Genomic DNA, 17,877 nt, shown 5'->3' with positions numbered 1-17,877 from the left:
AAAGAAGAATTGAAGCATGGTTGTGTGTTGCTTGAATGCTTTAAAATGATCATTAGCAGACCCCCTAGGCTACCGGGTTAAAAACATGTTCGATTCCCCAGTTAGCCCCTATCTTCTATCTAGCAATCTGTCTGCTGGCAATCTCAGAGAAGGAGCGCTCCTACTGCTCACATTTTTTTTCATATTCTCTTTGTGACAATGAGGGCTGTAAAATTAAGTGCTTCTAAAAAACCTCCAGTTCACACACAGATATCCACATGGAATGAGAAAAGCATTTATATGGTGCATCACTGTGTATTCTTCTCCCTTTGTATTTAGATCACAAGTTCTTGCTATGTGTTGCTACTAACAACCATTTCGGAGTACTTGCAGAGAAGAGGAGAGTTCATTGCCGTTTGCTTTGGTAATGATGTCTCAGAGCTCATGCAACAAGGCACAATACAGATATAACAATACTAAGTCACATATTTTATTTTGTCACTGGAAATACGCATTCTGAAATTCAGGGAAGGTATCTGATTAATCTGAAAACAGATTAATTTTTGTCTCTGAAAATCAGGAAATCAGGAAAATTAAATTAAAAATGTTTCAGCTTTCTCATGGAAAGTCATCATCCTTGCATAATGAAGAACTAGACTAGCAAAGCATAGATTGATGTTTGGGTTTTTTCTCACTTCCCATATTTGCCAGGAATAATGGATCTTAACTTCCACTTCTTCCAAGTTCTGAACTTTAATAACAACTTATAAAGGGGTGCAATTCCAGGTCAGTCATTCTTTCTCTGGTGTAGCATCTCTAGTTGGGGCAACTAAAACGTTAGTTATCAAACTACCTTTCAGGTCTAAAGATATTACTGATTTAAGTATCTGTTTTACTTGGGAGGTATTTGACTTGCTTGAATCAGCCCTTTTTGTCTACCTGTAAGAAAGCTGAAATAAACATTTTATCTGCATGTACTTTATTTTTACTTTTGAGGCAGTGACTCAACAGAAAAAGACAATGCAACATCACTTTTAAGGAAAGTAAATGCAGTGAAGTGTTGACAGTTTTTACTGATGACTTTGGAAGAAGACAGAAATTGAGTGCTGTGGGAAAAAAATAATCATAGCATGTTTTGAAGAATTTGCCAATCAGATCATAAATCTGTGGATAGGTATCAGCAACATAAAAAGTGAAAATTGTCATTTGTCTTTTTTTTTTTTTGTTTCTTTGACAGTGTGTTGAAGGGTTGTAATAGAAATGGATGCCCATTTTTAGATTTATAGAGCAGCCAGGTTTTTTTTTTCCATTTTAAATACTGAGGAGATGTCCTCTTGCAGAAATGGGAAACAATCATTAACATATTCTAGTATGCATGAAAGCAATTTACGAATGTAACATTTTTATACTTGCAGGGATAGGGATTGTCTGTTTGTTAAGAAAAACGGCCATTAAGGGTCTATGTGAAATTCCAAGACATTCATCCTTTCCTTTCTTAGTTAGTGATGCTTTGGATGATAGATAACGTCCCAGAACTTATTTGCATCTTTCAAAATATGAAAGAAAGCCTTGACAGAGTAAGGATACCTTCCTTCTCCCCTCTTTTCACTAAATGTTAAAATAATTCTCTTTAAAAAAATGAGAAATCTTAAGACGTGATCAAGAAGGTAAAGTAATAGCCATACATGGCCACTTCTGTGATTGACCTTTTCCTCCTATTTCAGCAAATTATGCAATTAATATGCATTAAATGCGCTTATGCAGTATGTTTCAAACTCTTCCAGCTATGGAAAACACATCAGAAAATTACCTGATGTACATTTTCTCCAGGTATTGGCATCCTTTGGATGGCCAAGCCAAACTCTGAGAGACATGAACTACTTCCTAGAGCTCTGTGGACTGCAAACTGACATCTCACAATGTCAGCTTGAAACCCAGTGTTTTAATACTGGTTCCAGGCAGAAATGTTGTGGTGAGTGTTTGGACCATCTTACTGAGACAGGCTAATGAAAGGGAAAAACAGTCATGTCATGCGCTTCACTGATATCCAGAGGTCCTGAATCAGCCTTTACACAAGAGAAAGATTTGGTTTCCTAATCTTTATGTAATTACACAGTACAAATACTATTAAGCCAGACTAAAAGGACTCCAGCCTGTTGTGCACCGAAACTGAGAGGTGCTCTAAGAAAAGAGAAGGTCCTTAAGGAGGTTCTGACATCAACTACTTCACCTAGTCATTGTGGAGGCCTATAGCGAACATATGCTCCTGCTTTAATAAAGGTACAGATCCCAAATGATGCGGTTCCTTGATACCATCAAAATCCTAAAGCCTTAGGATGTTTCGTTAGCACCAGTGATGGGCTCTAGATTGTGAGAACGCTGCTTTGAATCCCTGCTCTGTTTTAGTCAGTGTAATTTAACCATGACTTCATATATTCACCATTCACAGATGTTCTCAGCAAAGTTTGCATGTTCAGACTGTTCTACTAGATGTTGCAGTAATGCATTTAAAACTAGGAATATGAAACTTTACTTTTCAAGTAAAATTACCACACGGTAAATGTATCCAGGGTAGCAGTATGGTTCCAATAATACAACAGACATACAACAGCCCTTTAGAAAGTTTGAAGTAAGAAAATGTGAATTGTATTGAGTGCTCCGTTTAATTGGTTTTGGTAAACTTGTTCAATGTTTTCTACCTACAGATATAGTAGTACGGTTGCTATCTGAAATGCCTTGTTGCTTTCAGCTTTACCCCCTGTTCTGCAGCAGGGTTTGCCCCCTAAGACATGTTTGAGCATGCTGTCAAGAGAAAGCTACTCCATTTAAGCAATTGGTATTAGGAGTATAATTCTGGCTGTAATGAGAATGAGCAGAACAACTGTGTTTTTAAGTTCAAATTGTAGTTAAAAATGGTTATATGCACCATTCCTCAAATTAAAGCATAGCTATCAGTGTAGGAAGGGAACAGCCAATTACTTTTCAACAAATGTGGACAGATCTTTGTGATATTGTAGTTGCTTCTCTTCTTTTTCTTCATCATAATATTTATTCAGCTTCACCACCATTTTAATTTCTAAGTGAGTAGTTGTGACCAGGACCACCTATTTCAGAAAAGAAAAGGACAACTCCATCCCTTCTACGTATAAATTATCTAAGAACAACCAAGAGACAGCTATAGGAACAGCTATAGAAAGGGAGGGTATGAGGAAACTGTGACCCACAACACTAAAAGGCTTCTCTTGGGGAAAGAAGCTCACTTTTTGGGCTTCAAGAAATATCATTCAACGTTAAAGAGATTTTGCTTTACACTCTGTTGCTCATTATACCTTATGAGAATAAAAGAATTTATGTTAATATTTGTTTGCCTAGTGAAACAAACAAAAAACCCATCTTGGGTGAAATTCTGGCCTCACTGGCAAAATTCCTGCTAACTTTATTGATGCTAAGATTTTAATCCTAAATTTCAACCAGCGTGTGCTGTGTGAGTGCAGAGAACACCCCAGAGCTGCCTCACAAAGTGGTCTCTGGTGTTGAAACTCCCCGTGTAGCAGCAGTGGCTTGTTCCCTGTGTTTGATCTGCTTGACAATTTTCAAGTGTAGTATAGTTTTGCAGGGAGCAGTGCAGAGAGCACAGTCAGACAGCTTTCTAGGAAAATAAGCTTTGGCTTAGGAAAGAAAAATAAATTGGCCAAAGGATGTTCGCTTCAAGTTGCCAGTGGATGTGTGGTGAGATGCTTTAACTCTGTCACAGCTCGGTCAGACCCAGCTGAGGAGTGGGGAGGGTTTCCATGCTGGACCAAACTCTGGAGAGTTTGGGGTGGGGTCTTTATGGTGGGTGGAAGGAAGGTGACTGCTTCCCCAACTACTAACAAACCTAGAAAATGAAGATTTGCTGTCCCCAGGGAGAGACTGAGCATAGTTTATTGTGGGACTGCAGCCAGGTCAATTGGGACTTCACATGATAGCATTTGAGGATGAATCACCTCCTTGGATCTTGACCCACTGAGTATGCAAATCTTTCTTCTTTTTCTCTTTTGCAATTTTGTGTCCATGTCAGGCAGCTTTCCCTAACATGTTAGGACTGGCCATAATTTCAGATTTTATCATTTTGTTTATCACACTGTTTTTGTAAAGTCTTTGCTAATTACCACAAGCTTTTTAATTTCTCCTCATACGGAAACTGGCCTGGCTTTCAAGTTAACTTCACTTTCTCTTTCTAGGATATTTTTCTATTTCTTTATATGCTTATTATCTATGTACAACAATGAAGCATCATGGATTCAAATATCTAAATGTCTTTGCACTGTACTCTCACATGCCCAAACCAGGGGACTGAGCTGAGATACAAGTTAAACCAAGTGTGGACTCCGAGTCAGACTTCTTTTGAAAGGGGTGAACTAACAGTACAGTCTCGTACAGTTTAGAAGATTGTAAGTCATTATGAGATATTTTTTCTGCTTCAGTCTATATTAATTATTTGCCTTTTCTCATGGAGATGATCTAGAGCTAGTCCTAGAGGGACTGAGACCACTTTTTCTTCTGGTAAATTAAAACAAAATAAGGAGGGTAAAGTACTTCATCTTTTCCCATGGAATACAAATTATTTACATAGCAGGAGGGGACCCTGTACAAAGGCTTTCCACCAGCCTGCTAAGGAAGGAATGGAGGGAATTAAAAGATGCTGCACATGCTCCCCTCTACTTTATTTCTTATTCAGTGGTTATTTTCTTTCTCTCTTTCTCTCTCTTTTTTTATGTTTGCCAAATCTTTCCCATGTCCAGAAAGTGGTCAAGAGTGAAAAGATAATGGAAAGCAGAACGCACTATGTATCACAGTAATGCTTACCTGCCAAACCCACAACTTTTTAAATGAGTTCGAAACAACCCCCTGACACTTTACCAACCAAATACTGCAGATGATTCCCAAGAAGTGAAAATGAAGCTGAGGAGCCATGAAAGTGAAATAGCAATGTTCTCACTGTCCACGGTAGGGGAGCCGTGCCTAGTTTAGAGGACATGAATAGTGAAAACCTAATCCAGTCTTCACATTGCTTTCAAACACCTAACGTGCTATTTTGCGAGGCAGTTTAGTACACGAAAATATGCTGGGTGGAAATCAGGAGCTCAGTGCTATTTGTGCAAATACAGTACACATTTAGATATTGTGGGACTGCAGCCAGGTCAATTGGGAGCAAGCATGCAAACCTTATGTGCAGCCTCCTGGCAGGGAGCAGTCGTGCCAGAAGCATGATTAATCCCAGCAAAGGAGGGTGTTTATGGGGTGTCACAGTCCTGGAGGAGCTGCCCCTAATGGATGCACACCAGGCAGCTGTGTTTGGACCCACACGCTGGATCCATGTGCTGCTGTTCCCCTGGGTCTGGGCAGGCTCCAGATGCCAGCCGTGGCCCAACCTCTCAGGAACACTCCCCAGGCACACTTTTATGCTCGCACTTACTGTTGCCCACTCTTGAAGCCCTCTTTTGGGAACCACTGATGTGCCGCAGAGATTGTAAAGGTTCGTACACCATCCACATGCAGCTAGTCAACGTCGGCAGAGGTACAAAGCAGAAGAAATGTCTGTACACAGTTTTCTTCCCCTTGGGCCCTGGAGCATTTCCTGGGTTTTGGATGGTGCCATAGCAATCCTGGGTTCCTTCTCTTGTACCCTAGTGCTCCAGTTTAGCCTTCTCTTCCCAAGTTACAGACTTATCCCTAGTTCCCCTGAGAAACTCCCTTCATTTTTTCAGAGCTGAAGTCCAAGTGTGCCCTGGCTTGAAGACCATTCCTCGTTAGGATACTTCTTCCTAACACTTGTCTGTTTTGTCCTTTTACTGGTAATTTGCTTTGACATTGTTCTGGGACCTTTTACGAACAGGTGTAAAGTAAATCTGCTCTGCTTTAAGCACTATCCATCTTAACTTTCCCTAAGGTGGTTCTCCTTGAATGAAGATCGTTTGTGTCAAGGGTTCGTATTGATCTCTGTTGTGCTGCTCAGGGTTCAGTCTAGGATGTGCCTCACCCACTCCGTGTTAGCAGCAAAAGCTTGGTTCAGTGATATAGCAGTTTCATGAAATTTACTAGTTTTTGTCCTTTTCGCTGTAACACATTTCACAAGCTACCAGACAAAGCCAGGGCATGGATTACTGACCTAGTCCAGTCTTTTCACTCTGCAAGTTTGCAAAATTAAAACTATGAATTCAGTGTTAGAAATCAGTATTAGCTCATAGTACATAAAATATTTGTCATGTTGGCCACCTTATCCTTTGATAAGTTTATTTCTGACTTTGCTTCTTATTTCATGCCTCAGAGAGCATATTCTTTATTTCATAGCCACTCAAGATTTATGAGTTTGGGTTTGTGTTTAAAACGCTGCAATGGGCTGGGTGGACAATTTTACTGTATTCTGTTCCTGCCTTTCTACCTGCAATTCACTAAAGCTGTCCTGCAGCAGAACACTCCACTGAGGGTATTCAAAATGTGCATCTACTTCCAGGATATACAGCCTGCTTGGGTATCACTTAAGCACCAAGATATACTAGGATTTGTACATACTTGTAATACAACGGTGAGATAGATATTCTTTATCTGGAGCTCCGGTGGTGCAGTAGGTTCTATTGCTGATATCTCCGTTATCACTGAGGCAAACCTGTTTGCTGTGGAGAAAACAGCCGAATTAGAAATCAAGTATGTAAGTGAGCAGACAAAGCATATAAAGGAGACAGTATTTAAGTTCACTTGCCATGTTCCTATCATTGGAGAACTTAACAAGTAAAATGGTCTCTTCTTACAGAGAAGCTGTTATCTTTTTATTCCAGGCAGGGAGCAACGTTAGCTCCCATGCAGAATAAAGTGGTGAAACTCATACCGTACCTGGAAACTATCTGTAGTCTTTGCCTTTGTGGAATCCCTTTTCTTGACCTTGTGGCCTCAAATATAAAAAGCTGCCACATACAGTCTCTCTCTGGCTATGGATACTCTTGAGATCCTATTTCAAAAGTGTTGGGGTTTTGTGGGGTACGTAATACCTGTGTTGGATTGTTCTTCCCTGTGTGCCTCTCCTTCACTTTAACCTTCTGAGTCCCATCCAATGTTTCACTCCTCTTCACACATGGATCTCATCAACGCAGAAGGGAAAATGGTAGGAGAATGCCTGTTCAGTAAAGGGCTGTTCCAGAAAAAAAGGGAGAGATCTGAATACTTGGCTTCCTCTGATAATATGGGCTGGAATTTGTTCCAGGGATAGGGCAAATCCTGCTAGATCCTGTCCATGCTGCCCCACAGTTTTCTGAATTCAAGAGCTCTCTGCCTAGTTACAGCTCTGTGTTATGATAGTGTATTTGTGACTTAAGATACTTGTTTCTTGTGTTCTTGCACTGTGATTGCTATTTCTTTTTCTGTTTTGCTGCTAAGGATATTTTATTTTGTCAGGTTTGGGATGAAACTCTTGCGAAATCTGCAGAGGCTTGGGCTGCTACTTGCATTTGGGACCATGGACCTTCCTACTTACTGAGATTCTTGGGCCAGAACCTCTCTGTAAGAACTGGAAGGTAGGCACACACCCTACAAAACAGTTATTTTGTAAGCCTTCAAACAGCCTTTGAGATCCAGGTCTTAGACTGATGCAAGTGTCATCCAGTATTATAGTAATAATTCATATCCATCTATGTTCATTTAGCTTAAGAGTATTATTGCTTAATACTGTGCCCCTAGTAATGCATGAAGAAAGGTGTATTTAGGTGACTTGCATCAAAGGGATTAGCAGCAGAAAGTTCCAAAATGCCTAAATCTAAAATGACATGTTTTTCTTTCTGTATTTCAAATAAACCCAGGTATCGATCTATTCTCCAGCTGGTCAAGCCATGGTATGATGAGGTGAAGGATTATGCTTTCCCTTATCCTCAAGATTGCAACCCCAGGTGCCCCATGCGATGTTACGGACCCATGTGCACCCATTACACACAGGTTATATAAATTACATTCTTCTATTCAAAACCTACCGTGCAAAACTGGACTTTTCTGTGATGTATTTATATCTCTCTCTCTCAAATAAATGTGTACATATATATATATATATATATACTTATATTTCTTTTCAATTTGGACTTCACCAATAATAAATATTTATTCAGATGGTTTGGGCCACTTCCAATCGTATAGGCTGCGCAATCCACACATGCCACAATATGAACGTCTGGGGATCTGTTTGGCGACGAGCTGTTTACTTGGTATGCAACTATGCCCCAAAGTGAGTTGCTTTCTTTTAATATTTTTATTTTTTTACTTCATTATTTATTTTTATACTTCATGCATGTTTTGGTCCTCTCGTAGGACTGCTTACTCCTTTTTCTGCAGCTTGGCCTCTATTTGTGCTTTTTCTGTGGGCTGCTCCTTCATTCTAACTTTACATCTGAAAATACAGAAAATGCATGACTTGGTGTACAAAGAAGAAAAGGCAGTAACTTGATGTGTGTGGAACAAACCCTAAAACTGTTATTGTTGTTATTATTGTTATTATAATTCTTCTCGTTTTCTGCCTTTGTGTTGACTCCAATTTACTTAGTTCCTTATTTCTTTGCTCTTATATAAACTCATGGTGAGCTAGACTTCCTCAGGTAAGCCATCCCACTGTAGATCAAGCCCTTGATTTACTATGAACGCATGTTGCTGCCCACAAGATACCTTTGCTTATGACCATGCTGCATAAGGGCATCCATAGCATAGGTTTCCCACAAAGTCCATCTACCTAAGCTCAGTGTCTACAAATCTCATCTTGCCTTCTGTATTTGGGTCCTTCAAAGTACAGACCATAAGCACCCATAGGTGGCCCTATATCAGGTAGCTTTGCAGAGATCTGTATTATGTTGAAATGAAGAAATTAATTTTCTGCCAGCATTTCCTAGATATCATCTCGAGCTTACATCAGGGTGCAGAATGAATCAATAAAGTGTGGCTCTGGGAGAGCTTCAATTTAAGGTCTGGTTTGGACCAGTGCTGCAAAAGCAGCATGAGCAGGGTAAATGTCTGGTTTCTCTGACTGTATAAGACAAAGCCATAGTTCTGTATAGGAATCTAAGTATAATTAATTGAACATGTTTTCCATAAACTATCAGTGGCACAGGTCCATCTGTGGTAAAGAATATGTCATTACTCTAGCTGTTACATGAGTAAAAGAATTTTAAAGACCTTGCAACTTAAAAAAATATAGGATTTAGTAAGACAACTGACTTGGGGAAAAATACACCTTTGGAAATCAAGATTTATCTGTCTTTTTGTCTTTAGTATCTACTGGAAAAGGATGGTGAGAAATGAACGTGAGGGAGCAAAGATCAGGCGGCAAAAAATGTATCTGACTTTTAGCTCCGTAACATGGACAAAGTGAAATAAAAGTTTATAAGAGAAACCCACATATTATTTTTCATATATCTCCTGAAAAAATAAAATAAAATTATAAACTTCCAAGAATACATCTCTCGTGTTCATATATAGGAAAAGAATGATTTTATACATTAGGCATTACTGAAAACTGATGCATTGTTTATGTATCAGTTAACAATGAATTAATGACATTTTATATTTTCTGGATCTAAACCCCCCACTGTTTCTCAAACAGCAAAGCAAAGCCTGGAGTTACAAGCTGCTTCTCTGGATGAGATTTTGAGTAGACCTTTGATTTGTAGGTCATAGAATTGGATTTTCACATCTACTTATTGTGCAGTCACATAGAGGATATTGAGTGGTCTTGCCTGGCTTAAGTTTATATTCCTAAGAATTATTTGAATTAAGGACATTGGGCTTAGAGTCCTTGGGCACCCATGTAGAAGTCTCTTTGCTAATCCATAAAGGCTAGTTACTCCTTCTGAGTAACTAGCACATCAGAAATGCCCCTAAAGAAGGGGGTGAATATTAGAGCACTGACCTGAGGTGCTAAGATTGGTGTTTGGCAAAGATTTAGGATTTAGAACTCCTTTTCACTGATGCTATGCTGTAATGCTGGAAAATATCTATGCTTCTGAAATTAGGGAAAAAATAGTTGAGGGTAATAACAAAGTTTAGAAATGCCTTGTCCCTATGTAACAGATTCACACAAATCAGCCATGTGTTGTGTAGAAAATTAAGCAGAAATCGGCTTTCAGCAAACTCTTTCTGGATTTCCATATCTGTTATCAAACTAAATGTATTTCCTGAGCACTCAGTCTGCTGTACCCATTTGGAAAAGATATAGAAATGAGCGAAGTATTTGAGAGATTCCTACTGTCTTCTAAGGCACAGCCCAGACCAGGGCTTTTGATCCAATGTTATTGGCTGGGAGGTGTGGGATGAGAAAATGTTTCATAAATAATTGCATTACTCACCGCTATACCACGTCACATGCAAACTAGAGAAATTTCTCTGCTCAGTGAGACATAACATTTAAATAAAAATCTAATTTTAACTTTCTTTCTGCCTACATCACTAGTGTTACATGAATCAGTAAAAGCCTGGGGTTTATATAAGCACCTAGAAGTCTGGATGTGTTTTTCAGATGTTCCTGGATCTTTCAGAGTTACCTTTTTTCACATGATCACTCTCCAGACTGGTACCCCTTTCCCCCTGGGCTCTATTACACAGCTGTATTCACCAGATAGGAGCCCACCTTCTCCTCTCATTAACATCTATGACACCCCTAAAAATGCCCAGTTCTTTTTAATACAGTACTGGTGCAAACGTTTTTATCTTCCCCTTTCTCTAACCATGAATTCAGCCTCAGAGCTTGAAAATGTGGGTCTAGAGTAGTGCAACAGAAGAATAAGATTTTGCTCAGTTTGTTTTTCTACTTTCCAAACCTAAGCTTATTTAAGATAACTGCCAGGAAAAAAAAATGCTCAAGGAAAACCTTACACCAATGCTTAATTTCTCATAAACATAGCCCTCTAGTAAAAAAGTCCCAGGCTCGATGAATCAAAAATCACTTGCTGTAGCAAAAGCAAGAAGACTGGGACTTCAGCACAGAAACTAAAGGAGATGGAATGGGCCGCTGGCCTGAGGTGACATGGTCATTCTCCTGCTGTTTTTTGGAATCTGCGGATCAATGTTTGTCAGTAATCTACAGGAATATGGTAATGTATGTTTTCAGTAACAGGGCATTTATAGGATATCAGTGAAGACATAAACTTTAGTCACGTATGGTTAATTATTTTTTTTTCTTCCTTTCTGAAATTACTAAGCATTCTTTTTCCTTTTTTATTTTCAGGGGGAATTGGATTGGAGAAGCACCATATAAAGTAGGAGTCCCATGTTCGGCTTGTCCTCCAAGCTATGGAGGTTCTTGTACCGACAATCTTTGTTTCCCAGGAGTAACATCAAACTACTTATACTGGTTTAAATAAGTTAAGTTTTACATTATTTTGAAAAAAACCCACCAAAACCCAAACAAACATGGATGAGTAACAAGAAGCTTGTATATTGAATTTTGCACATATTTTATATATAGAGATATTGTAATAATACTCTGATGTTTTCTTTTTGTATGCTTTTGTATAATTAGCTTTCAAAGTATAGTATAATTTGGTTTTAACACTTTGGGATTTAAGATTCACATTAACCCTTTTAGATTAACATTTTTTTATAGGAGATCAAACTAATTTTCACCTTTGCAAGTCTAGCTTCCTGAAGATTAGGTTCTATTAAAAGCACATTAGAAGATAAAATGTGACTTCCTTTTAAAGATAATAGCTCCAGAAAGAGAAGGGTCATTGATTAATACTGTGCTTTAAAAATGGAGTGTGATGTGCAAAGCAACAAATTGTCCTCACATTCCAAATGGTTCCTTCCATTTCCACCTGTGCTTTCACCTGCAATGTCAATGGGACTCTGAGCAAAGGAAAACATATGTGCAAGAGAAACTGCAGGATATTACCTACCTCATGCACAACATCAATTTGTTTATGGTGTTTCAAGAGTTCAGCACACGGCTGCTGCTATCATCAATGATGCCTGTGTGCAGACAGGAGAATTAAGAGAGAATGAGGAACCACACTGGCCAAGATGCAGTGGCTGTTAACTTACATGCCTGAAGTCTTGTCTAGATACAGAAAGCTGCATCATTTTAAATATGCTGGTATAATAGCACAGTCTAGCTCTACCTTCCATGTATCTGAACGCAGCCATAATGGTATAATGGTGCTTTGCAGCAGTATATTTATACTTGTACAAGAAGGCAAAGAAATACATTGCTACAAAGCAACATAAGTGACATCAATACATGACATCCATACTGTTTTTTTACACTACAAGTTTGCCAGTTTATGAGTTATCCCCCTGACTGAAACTCAGCCAGGTGAAACTTTCAAGGTAAGATCAGACCTAAAAGTAGATAAGAGGATTTCCAAATAAAAGACATCAGGCAACTTTAGCACTTCATGCAGATTTGATACAAAAATTCCCAATGTCTAAAGCAATTGGTAGGGCCCTTTAAAATATATTGCACTGTTTCCTAAAAATATCTCTATGGATTAATTAGAACCAAATCTGTTTATTATACCTTCCCTGCCAAAACCTGAATGCCTTATGGGTGCTTACTAGAACATTTATAACGAGCCCCTACACTTTGAGCTAGAATATTATACAGGTATTTTTCTTGAAAAACAGATTATAAAAATGAGGAAACAGAATGTCTGCCACAACTACTACATCACTGAAATAGCCTCGAGTTTTGGCTTTATATTACGGGGCAGAATGTACTCCACTTTAAATATACATGTTTAGTCTGCTTGCACTGCTACATTTAGACCTCTGAAATTTATGAACTTTGAAAAGCAATACTGAGTAGAGCAAGCAGAGCAACAGAGGATAATTGCACTAGTACTACATATGTGTGTCTTTAAGTCACTAATTCATTTCTTTTGAGGGTGTTTGAGACAGTCTGTTACCAAAATATGAAGTATCATATTGGTGATATAAAAAAAAAAAAGATCAGTTTGAATTCTTTGCGTTAGTTATGCCTTTTCTCCGGCAAAATAGCTGGGGGTGGGTGGGGATGGGGGGTGTGTGCGCAGCATAGTGAGACACATGCCACGGGCTTTACAGCATAAAGCATGAAACTTAGCAGCCCCTCTCCATCTGTCCATAATGTGATCCCTCAGAGAACATCAGCAATGGATCTATGACTCTTCACACATTTCTGGTTAGTGACACTTCTGCATCTGACAGGACAATAACTAGACAAGTATATTGTCTTAAATGTGTCCATGTTTTAAAAGAACAACGTTTGTAATATTCTCCTAACTTTTATCCTAACAGTTACAATATAAATGGTTTTCCTTTTGGTTTCAAAGGGACTTGGACTTGGACAGTGCTCAATCAGTCAAACACTTTCGCTGAGTAAAATCCAGTCCTGTTTTGAGAGTGAAACACAACCTCTTTGCATCATCTTTGTACACACTGAAAGCATTCAGTGAGAAAAAACTAGGTGTGTTGCTAGCCCTCAGCCAGCTCAGTTTTTGACAGAGATGCATGTGACATACTTTTTTGGTTTTTGTTCTGCGTAAGAAATCTTCTCTAGAGGTCAAGACAGCACAGTTAAAACAGTGCATCTAGCCATTTTCAGTATTTTTTTTTAATTTTATATTTTTTAATACCAGATAGGAAGCAGAGCATAAGCAAAAGTTCAGGTCAAACCGTGGAACCTACAACAGTAGGTCTAGCAATAAATGACTATGCACTTTGGAACTTGCAACTTGTATGTTGTATGGTACACTTTCCAAACAGGACTAGACATTGTAAATTAATTTATAATTCTTTAATTCAGCTGAAATTTTTATAACGGGTATATATGTTATCGTATCTGTTACTTTTTAAATTGCTACAAATACCTTGATTTTGTGGAATATTTTGTTTTCTGTGGATATAGAAAACTTTGCTTTTAACAAACAGGTATGCAGGTTTCTTAACAACATCCCATAATGGTGCTAGGGATTAAGTATTGTAATCACACTGTAACTGACAGCAGCAAAAAGTGATCTGGGTATAAGCTATTTCATACGAGCAGCTCCTGATAAAACCAGCCACAAGCACTCAAGCTCAGTTGAGTATTTTTCACTGAACAGAGAGGATTACAGCTCATCAGATACTTGATTACCACATGGAATTTGCCCTTCCACTTTGTTTAATAAGTAGTTTACTGAAGGCCGTTCTGTGTTGCCTATTTGAATCGCCCCAGTTTCTCTCATCTCGTTCTCTTGGGCCAGGTAATGATGAAGCCAGTAAAGCTGTGCTTTGATTGCCTGTGTTGGTTCTGCCTGACTGATTACCTGACACCGAGTGCTGCTAGAACAAAAGTACTGAAATGTGTGGAAGACTTCAGATGTCTTTGGCAGCATATCTGCTCTGATACATGCCGAGGAGAATTCTTGATGAGTTCAAGGCTATGCCGAGGCAAACTACCCCCAGTTGTTATTCTGATAGCCTTTAAGATTTGTACTAATTCCTTCAGAGCAGCATGGTGTGCCTTTAAAGACAGAGAAATTAGCTCAGACTTCTGTTCTAAATATAAAATTACGAAAGTATACACAAACTAAAATAAGGCTAGAATTTTTTTGTCAAAGTAATGTGAGAGGCATAAGAGTAAAAATGAAGTAACTGATACCATTAGTTCTTGAGTGCGGCTGTTCATAGTATCTGCTTGTGATTTTTTGCCTCATTATATGTCGAAGATGATGGGTAGCAGTTGATACCTTTTGGTGCTAGCCTCTATGTTCTGGTGCTGAAGTTATTGATTATTTTTTGTGGAAGATGAGGTATACTTCCAATATTACCATATACACTCCAGTTTTTGTGAGATCTTTTTCAGCTAAGCATATAATTAACCACTGGGCCAGATTTGCTTTCAAAGTTCCTTTTTATGGTTGTTTCAGGCTATAATGAGAGTCTTCTGTGCATCAGAGAGGAAAATGTATTCCAGTTCAAACCCAAAACAAACAGCCCCCTCCCGTCATCACAACAGTGAAGTGATTGTGGAACAAATTATGGGGAGAGTAAGACCTCTGACAGTCATGAGTTCAGATTGATGCTGAGCAGGTTTTAGTGATCGCAGATCCTCTCTCTGGGGTAATACATGACTTCAGAAAACCTGGGCTTGACCTCGCACAATTATCCTTGGGATCTCTTCTCTGAGATCACCTCGCTCCCCTCTGAATTGGGGTTGAGTTGGATCAAGCCTCAGTGAAAACCATGGGAGATTTAACATTACTTTTAACTTTTGCGTAAGTGAGAAAGTTAGATTCCATGAGAGCTTTATGGACAGCAAAATTAGACTAAATGTGCCGTCCCTTGACAACACTGGGAAATATCATGGGGCTCTGAAAGAAGAAACCTCCCAGAGCAAAAGTGCGCTATACCACAGCTGGGATCTAACAGATAGAAATATATCTGTATCTGTATCCATTTCTAAGTCTCTAGATACATGAATAGATAGGTAGGTAGTTCTACATGTTTATGTATTATCTGCAAGGACCAGGTTGCAGACATGGATGCCCTCTTGTGGTTGAGAATACCAGTATGTTTGTTTGATTTCATAGGAAGCCACAAAGTTTAAGGATTTTTCAAAAATACACACACACACAAATTTAGTTTGTTTCCCTTAAAATTTTTGGCCTTTATTTTAAAGACACATGAAATTGTTTTATTTGAGAAATGAGGTCCACTGTGTAACTTCTCCATTCCTTAGTTTTACATGCTTTGTAAGTACAGAACTCAACCAGAGTTGTATTGGCTGTTGGTTACCCATCATACAAAGTTTTATGAGTATGAGGTAAAACGGAGGTATTCAGATGTCAGAAGAGTTTTTAGAGGTGTAAATCAGATATAGTTCTTAAAAAGAAGAGAGTGGGAAGCCTCATTACTCAGATACTAAATTCCTAAACTATCCCTAAAGAAACAGGAGTTTTAAAGGCCCAAATTACTGTTGAAATTTGCCCAATATTCCTAAGTTTTCAAGAAAAAAAAAAAGTTGCTTTTCTCTTCTAGAATGAAGATCTCATAGAATCCAAGCACGCAGCATTTTTATGGTGCTTTTTAAAACTGCAAAACAGAAAATTTGTATGGTTTGGTTGTCAGACCATAATTGGTCTGATGGCCTCAAAGTGCACAAAATTTCCCATTTGGATTCATAAGGAGAACACTGAACTTCTGAAGTAGCCACAGCCTTCTCAAAATGCTTTCTTTCAAAAGAAAATAAATTGAAAATCAAGACAAAAATAGCAACGACCCACCTGGTTAATTCAATAAAAGAAAAAAAACCCCAAGGTTACTATAGGTAATTCCAAGACTCTCTTGCAGCTGAACCTTCATTTACTGAGTTTCCCTCAAGATTAGTTATTTTCTGTTAGAGAAGATTTTTTTGTTCGTATTACAAGACAATGAATTTTTAAATTCACACAAGTCAGTGGAACAGACATAAACTTTTGATAGTTATCCCCATTCTTCTGATCTTCCCTGAGAGTGAAGTGTGAGAAAACCAGACTGAAATGGTTGCAATTCAGTGTTATCTCTTTGTCTTCCACCAAAAGACAAAATTCAGAGTGCAAAAAGATTTTGGCAGCTTACCATTTGGCAATCAGGTTGCAAATTCTTTAAAAATCCCTTGTACTGACAATCCTTGTAAATTATGCTCGGGGGTTTCTTGGCCAGCAGCAGAAGAGAGGGAATATCCCGCAGGTTATATGTTTAGCTCACAACAGCAATCATTATTTAAATCACATCATGCTGCAAGCTCCTTACAGCTTCAGTAGATCATCATGTAAGTCAGGAATTATCTTAGATGCAATATTTAAGTTAATAAACTTGTTCCTTAGGAGTGAATGGTAATATTGGAATCTAATAGCTCTGAGGGGTTAAACAGCTTTGTTTCATGTAGGGTGCTCTTACATAATTGAAATGGTGCTTAAAGGCAGGGTTCATTTAAGAAGTAAACCATCGACAGTTGCTTTATTTTCATATGCAATAAGGAAAGATATTTTTGAGGACTGAAGATGTTGAGGATTGGAAATGATGACATTTCTATGCTTTCTATCTGAACCCAAGCCAAAAAAAAAAAAAAAAGTTCAGTGTTTATACAGTGAAACGTCCTTTCCCTCCCCTCATTATATATTTTCATCATTTCTTGTTTAGATCTTTTTGAAAATTGTGTGGGTGGGGTTGTATCTTGTTCTTCAGAGAAGAAAGCTTGTTGTGTAACACGTCTTGCAGTGGACTTTTCAGTATAACAATTCTTTCATATGATGCTATATACATGTTATACCTGAGATATAAATTTGTATTCCTGTTTCAACTTCTAATGCTATGAAACTATAAAGAAGTGTACATCACTTTGATCTATTTTGTAACATCTGTGCATTTAAATAAATAAGTAAAATTATCAGTATTTACACCTGATGTTCTTTTGAGGATTCTTTTGTTGTTTCTTTTGTTGATTTGCTCCCTGAAGGAGGCAAATTTTCAGAGAGATAGTAAAAGACATATCTAAACTGAATTTCAATTCAGTTTGAATATCTTTATACAAGTGCATATGCCTTACACCTGGGCTCCATTATGTACTTGGAATCTGTCTTTGTGTATCTACCTGTATGGATAGGAAGGAGCCTACCTTTTAGTATTGAGCACCTAAACTCTTCATCAAAATTAGTGGTCAGGGGATGTTTTCTTATGTGCCTCTGGCCAAGAAGAAAAATCTGAACTGTGACCAAAGGAGATATCCACAGAAAATTGGGGAGGTACCATTGTCAATTTGGTCATGTTCTCTTCCATGGAAGGAACCATGCTGCAGTCAGGAAAAGGTAATTTTTCAGTACCTGAGTAAATCATGAGGGAAAGGGAGAAGGAGGAAGAAGGCATATATAAAATAATAGTTGGTGTCACAAA

At 38.3% G+C, this 17,877-nt stretch overlaps 1 protein-coding gene across 2 annotated transcripts in view; it reads left to right on the top strand.

The window, feature by feature from the left end:
• PI15 (peptidase inhibitor 15) overlaps positions 1 to 17,384 on the top strand; it is a 29,278-nt gene extending 11,894 nt beyond the window's left edge. For both annotated transcript variants that reach the window (XM_056332942.1, XM_056332941.1), the window contains exons 3-6: positions 7,411 to 7,529; positions 7,812 to 7,944; positions 8,112 to 8,227; positions 11,213 to 17,384. In XM_056332942.1, coding sequence (XP_056188917.1) covers positions 7,411 to 7,529; positions 7,812 to 7,944; positions 8,112 to 8,227; positions 11,213 to 11,348 — 504 coding nt within the window. In that variant the 3' untranslated portion in view covers positions 11,349 to 17,384. The remainder of the gene's footprint in view (positions 1 to 7,410; positions 7,530 to 7,811; positions 7,945 to 8,111; positions 8,228 to 11,212) is intronic.
• Positions 17,385 to 17,877: the final 493 nt, after the last annotated feature.

The sequence above is a fragment of the Falco biarmicus genome, chromosome 3 (genome assembly GCF_023638135.1).
Source record: "Falco biarmicus isolate bFalBia1 chromosome 3, bFalBia1.pri, whole genome shotgun sequence".
Taxonomy (NCBI): domain Eukaryota; kingdom Metazoa; phylum Chordata; class Aves; order Falconiformes; family Falconidae; genus Falco; species Falco biarmicus.
Note: the sequence above shows the minus strand (reverse complement) of the source record. Positions and strands in the feature narration are given on the sequence as shown.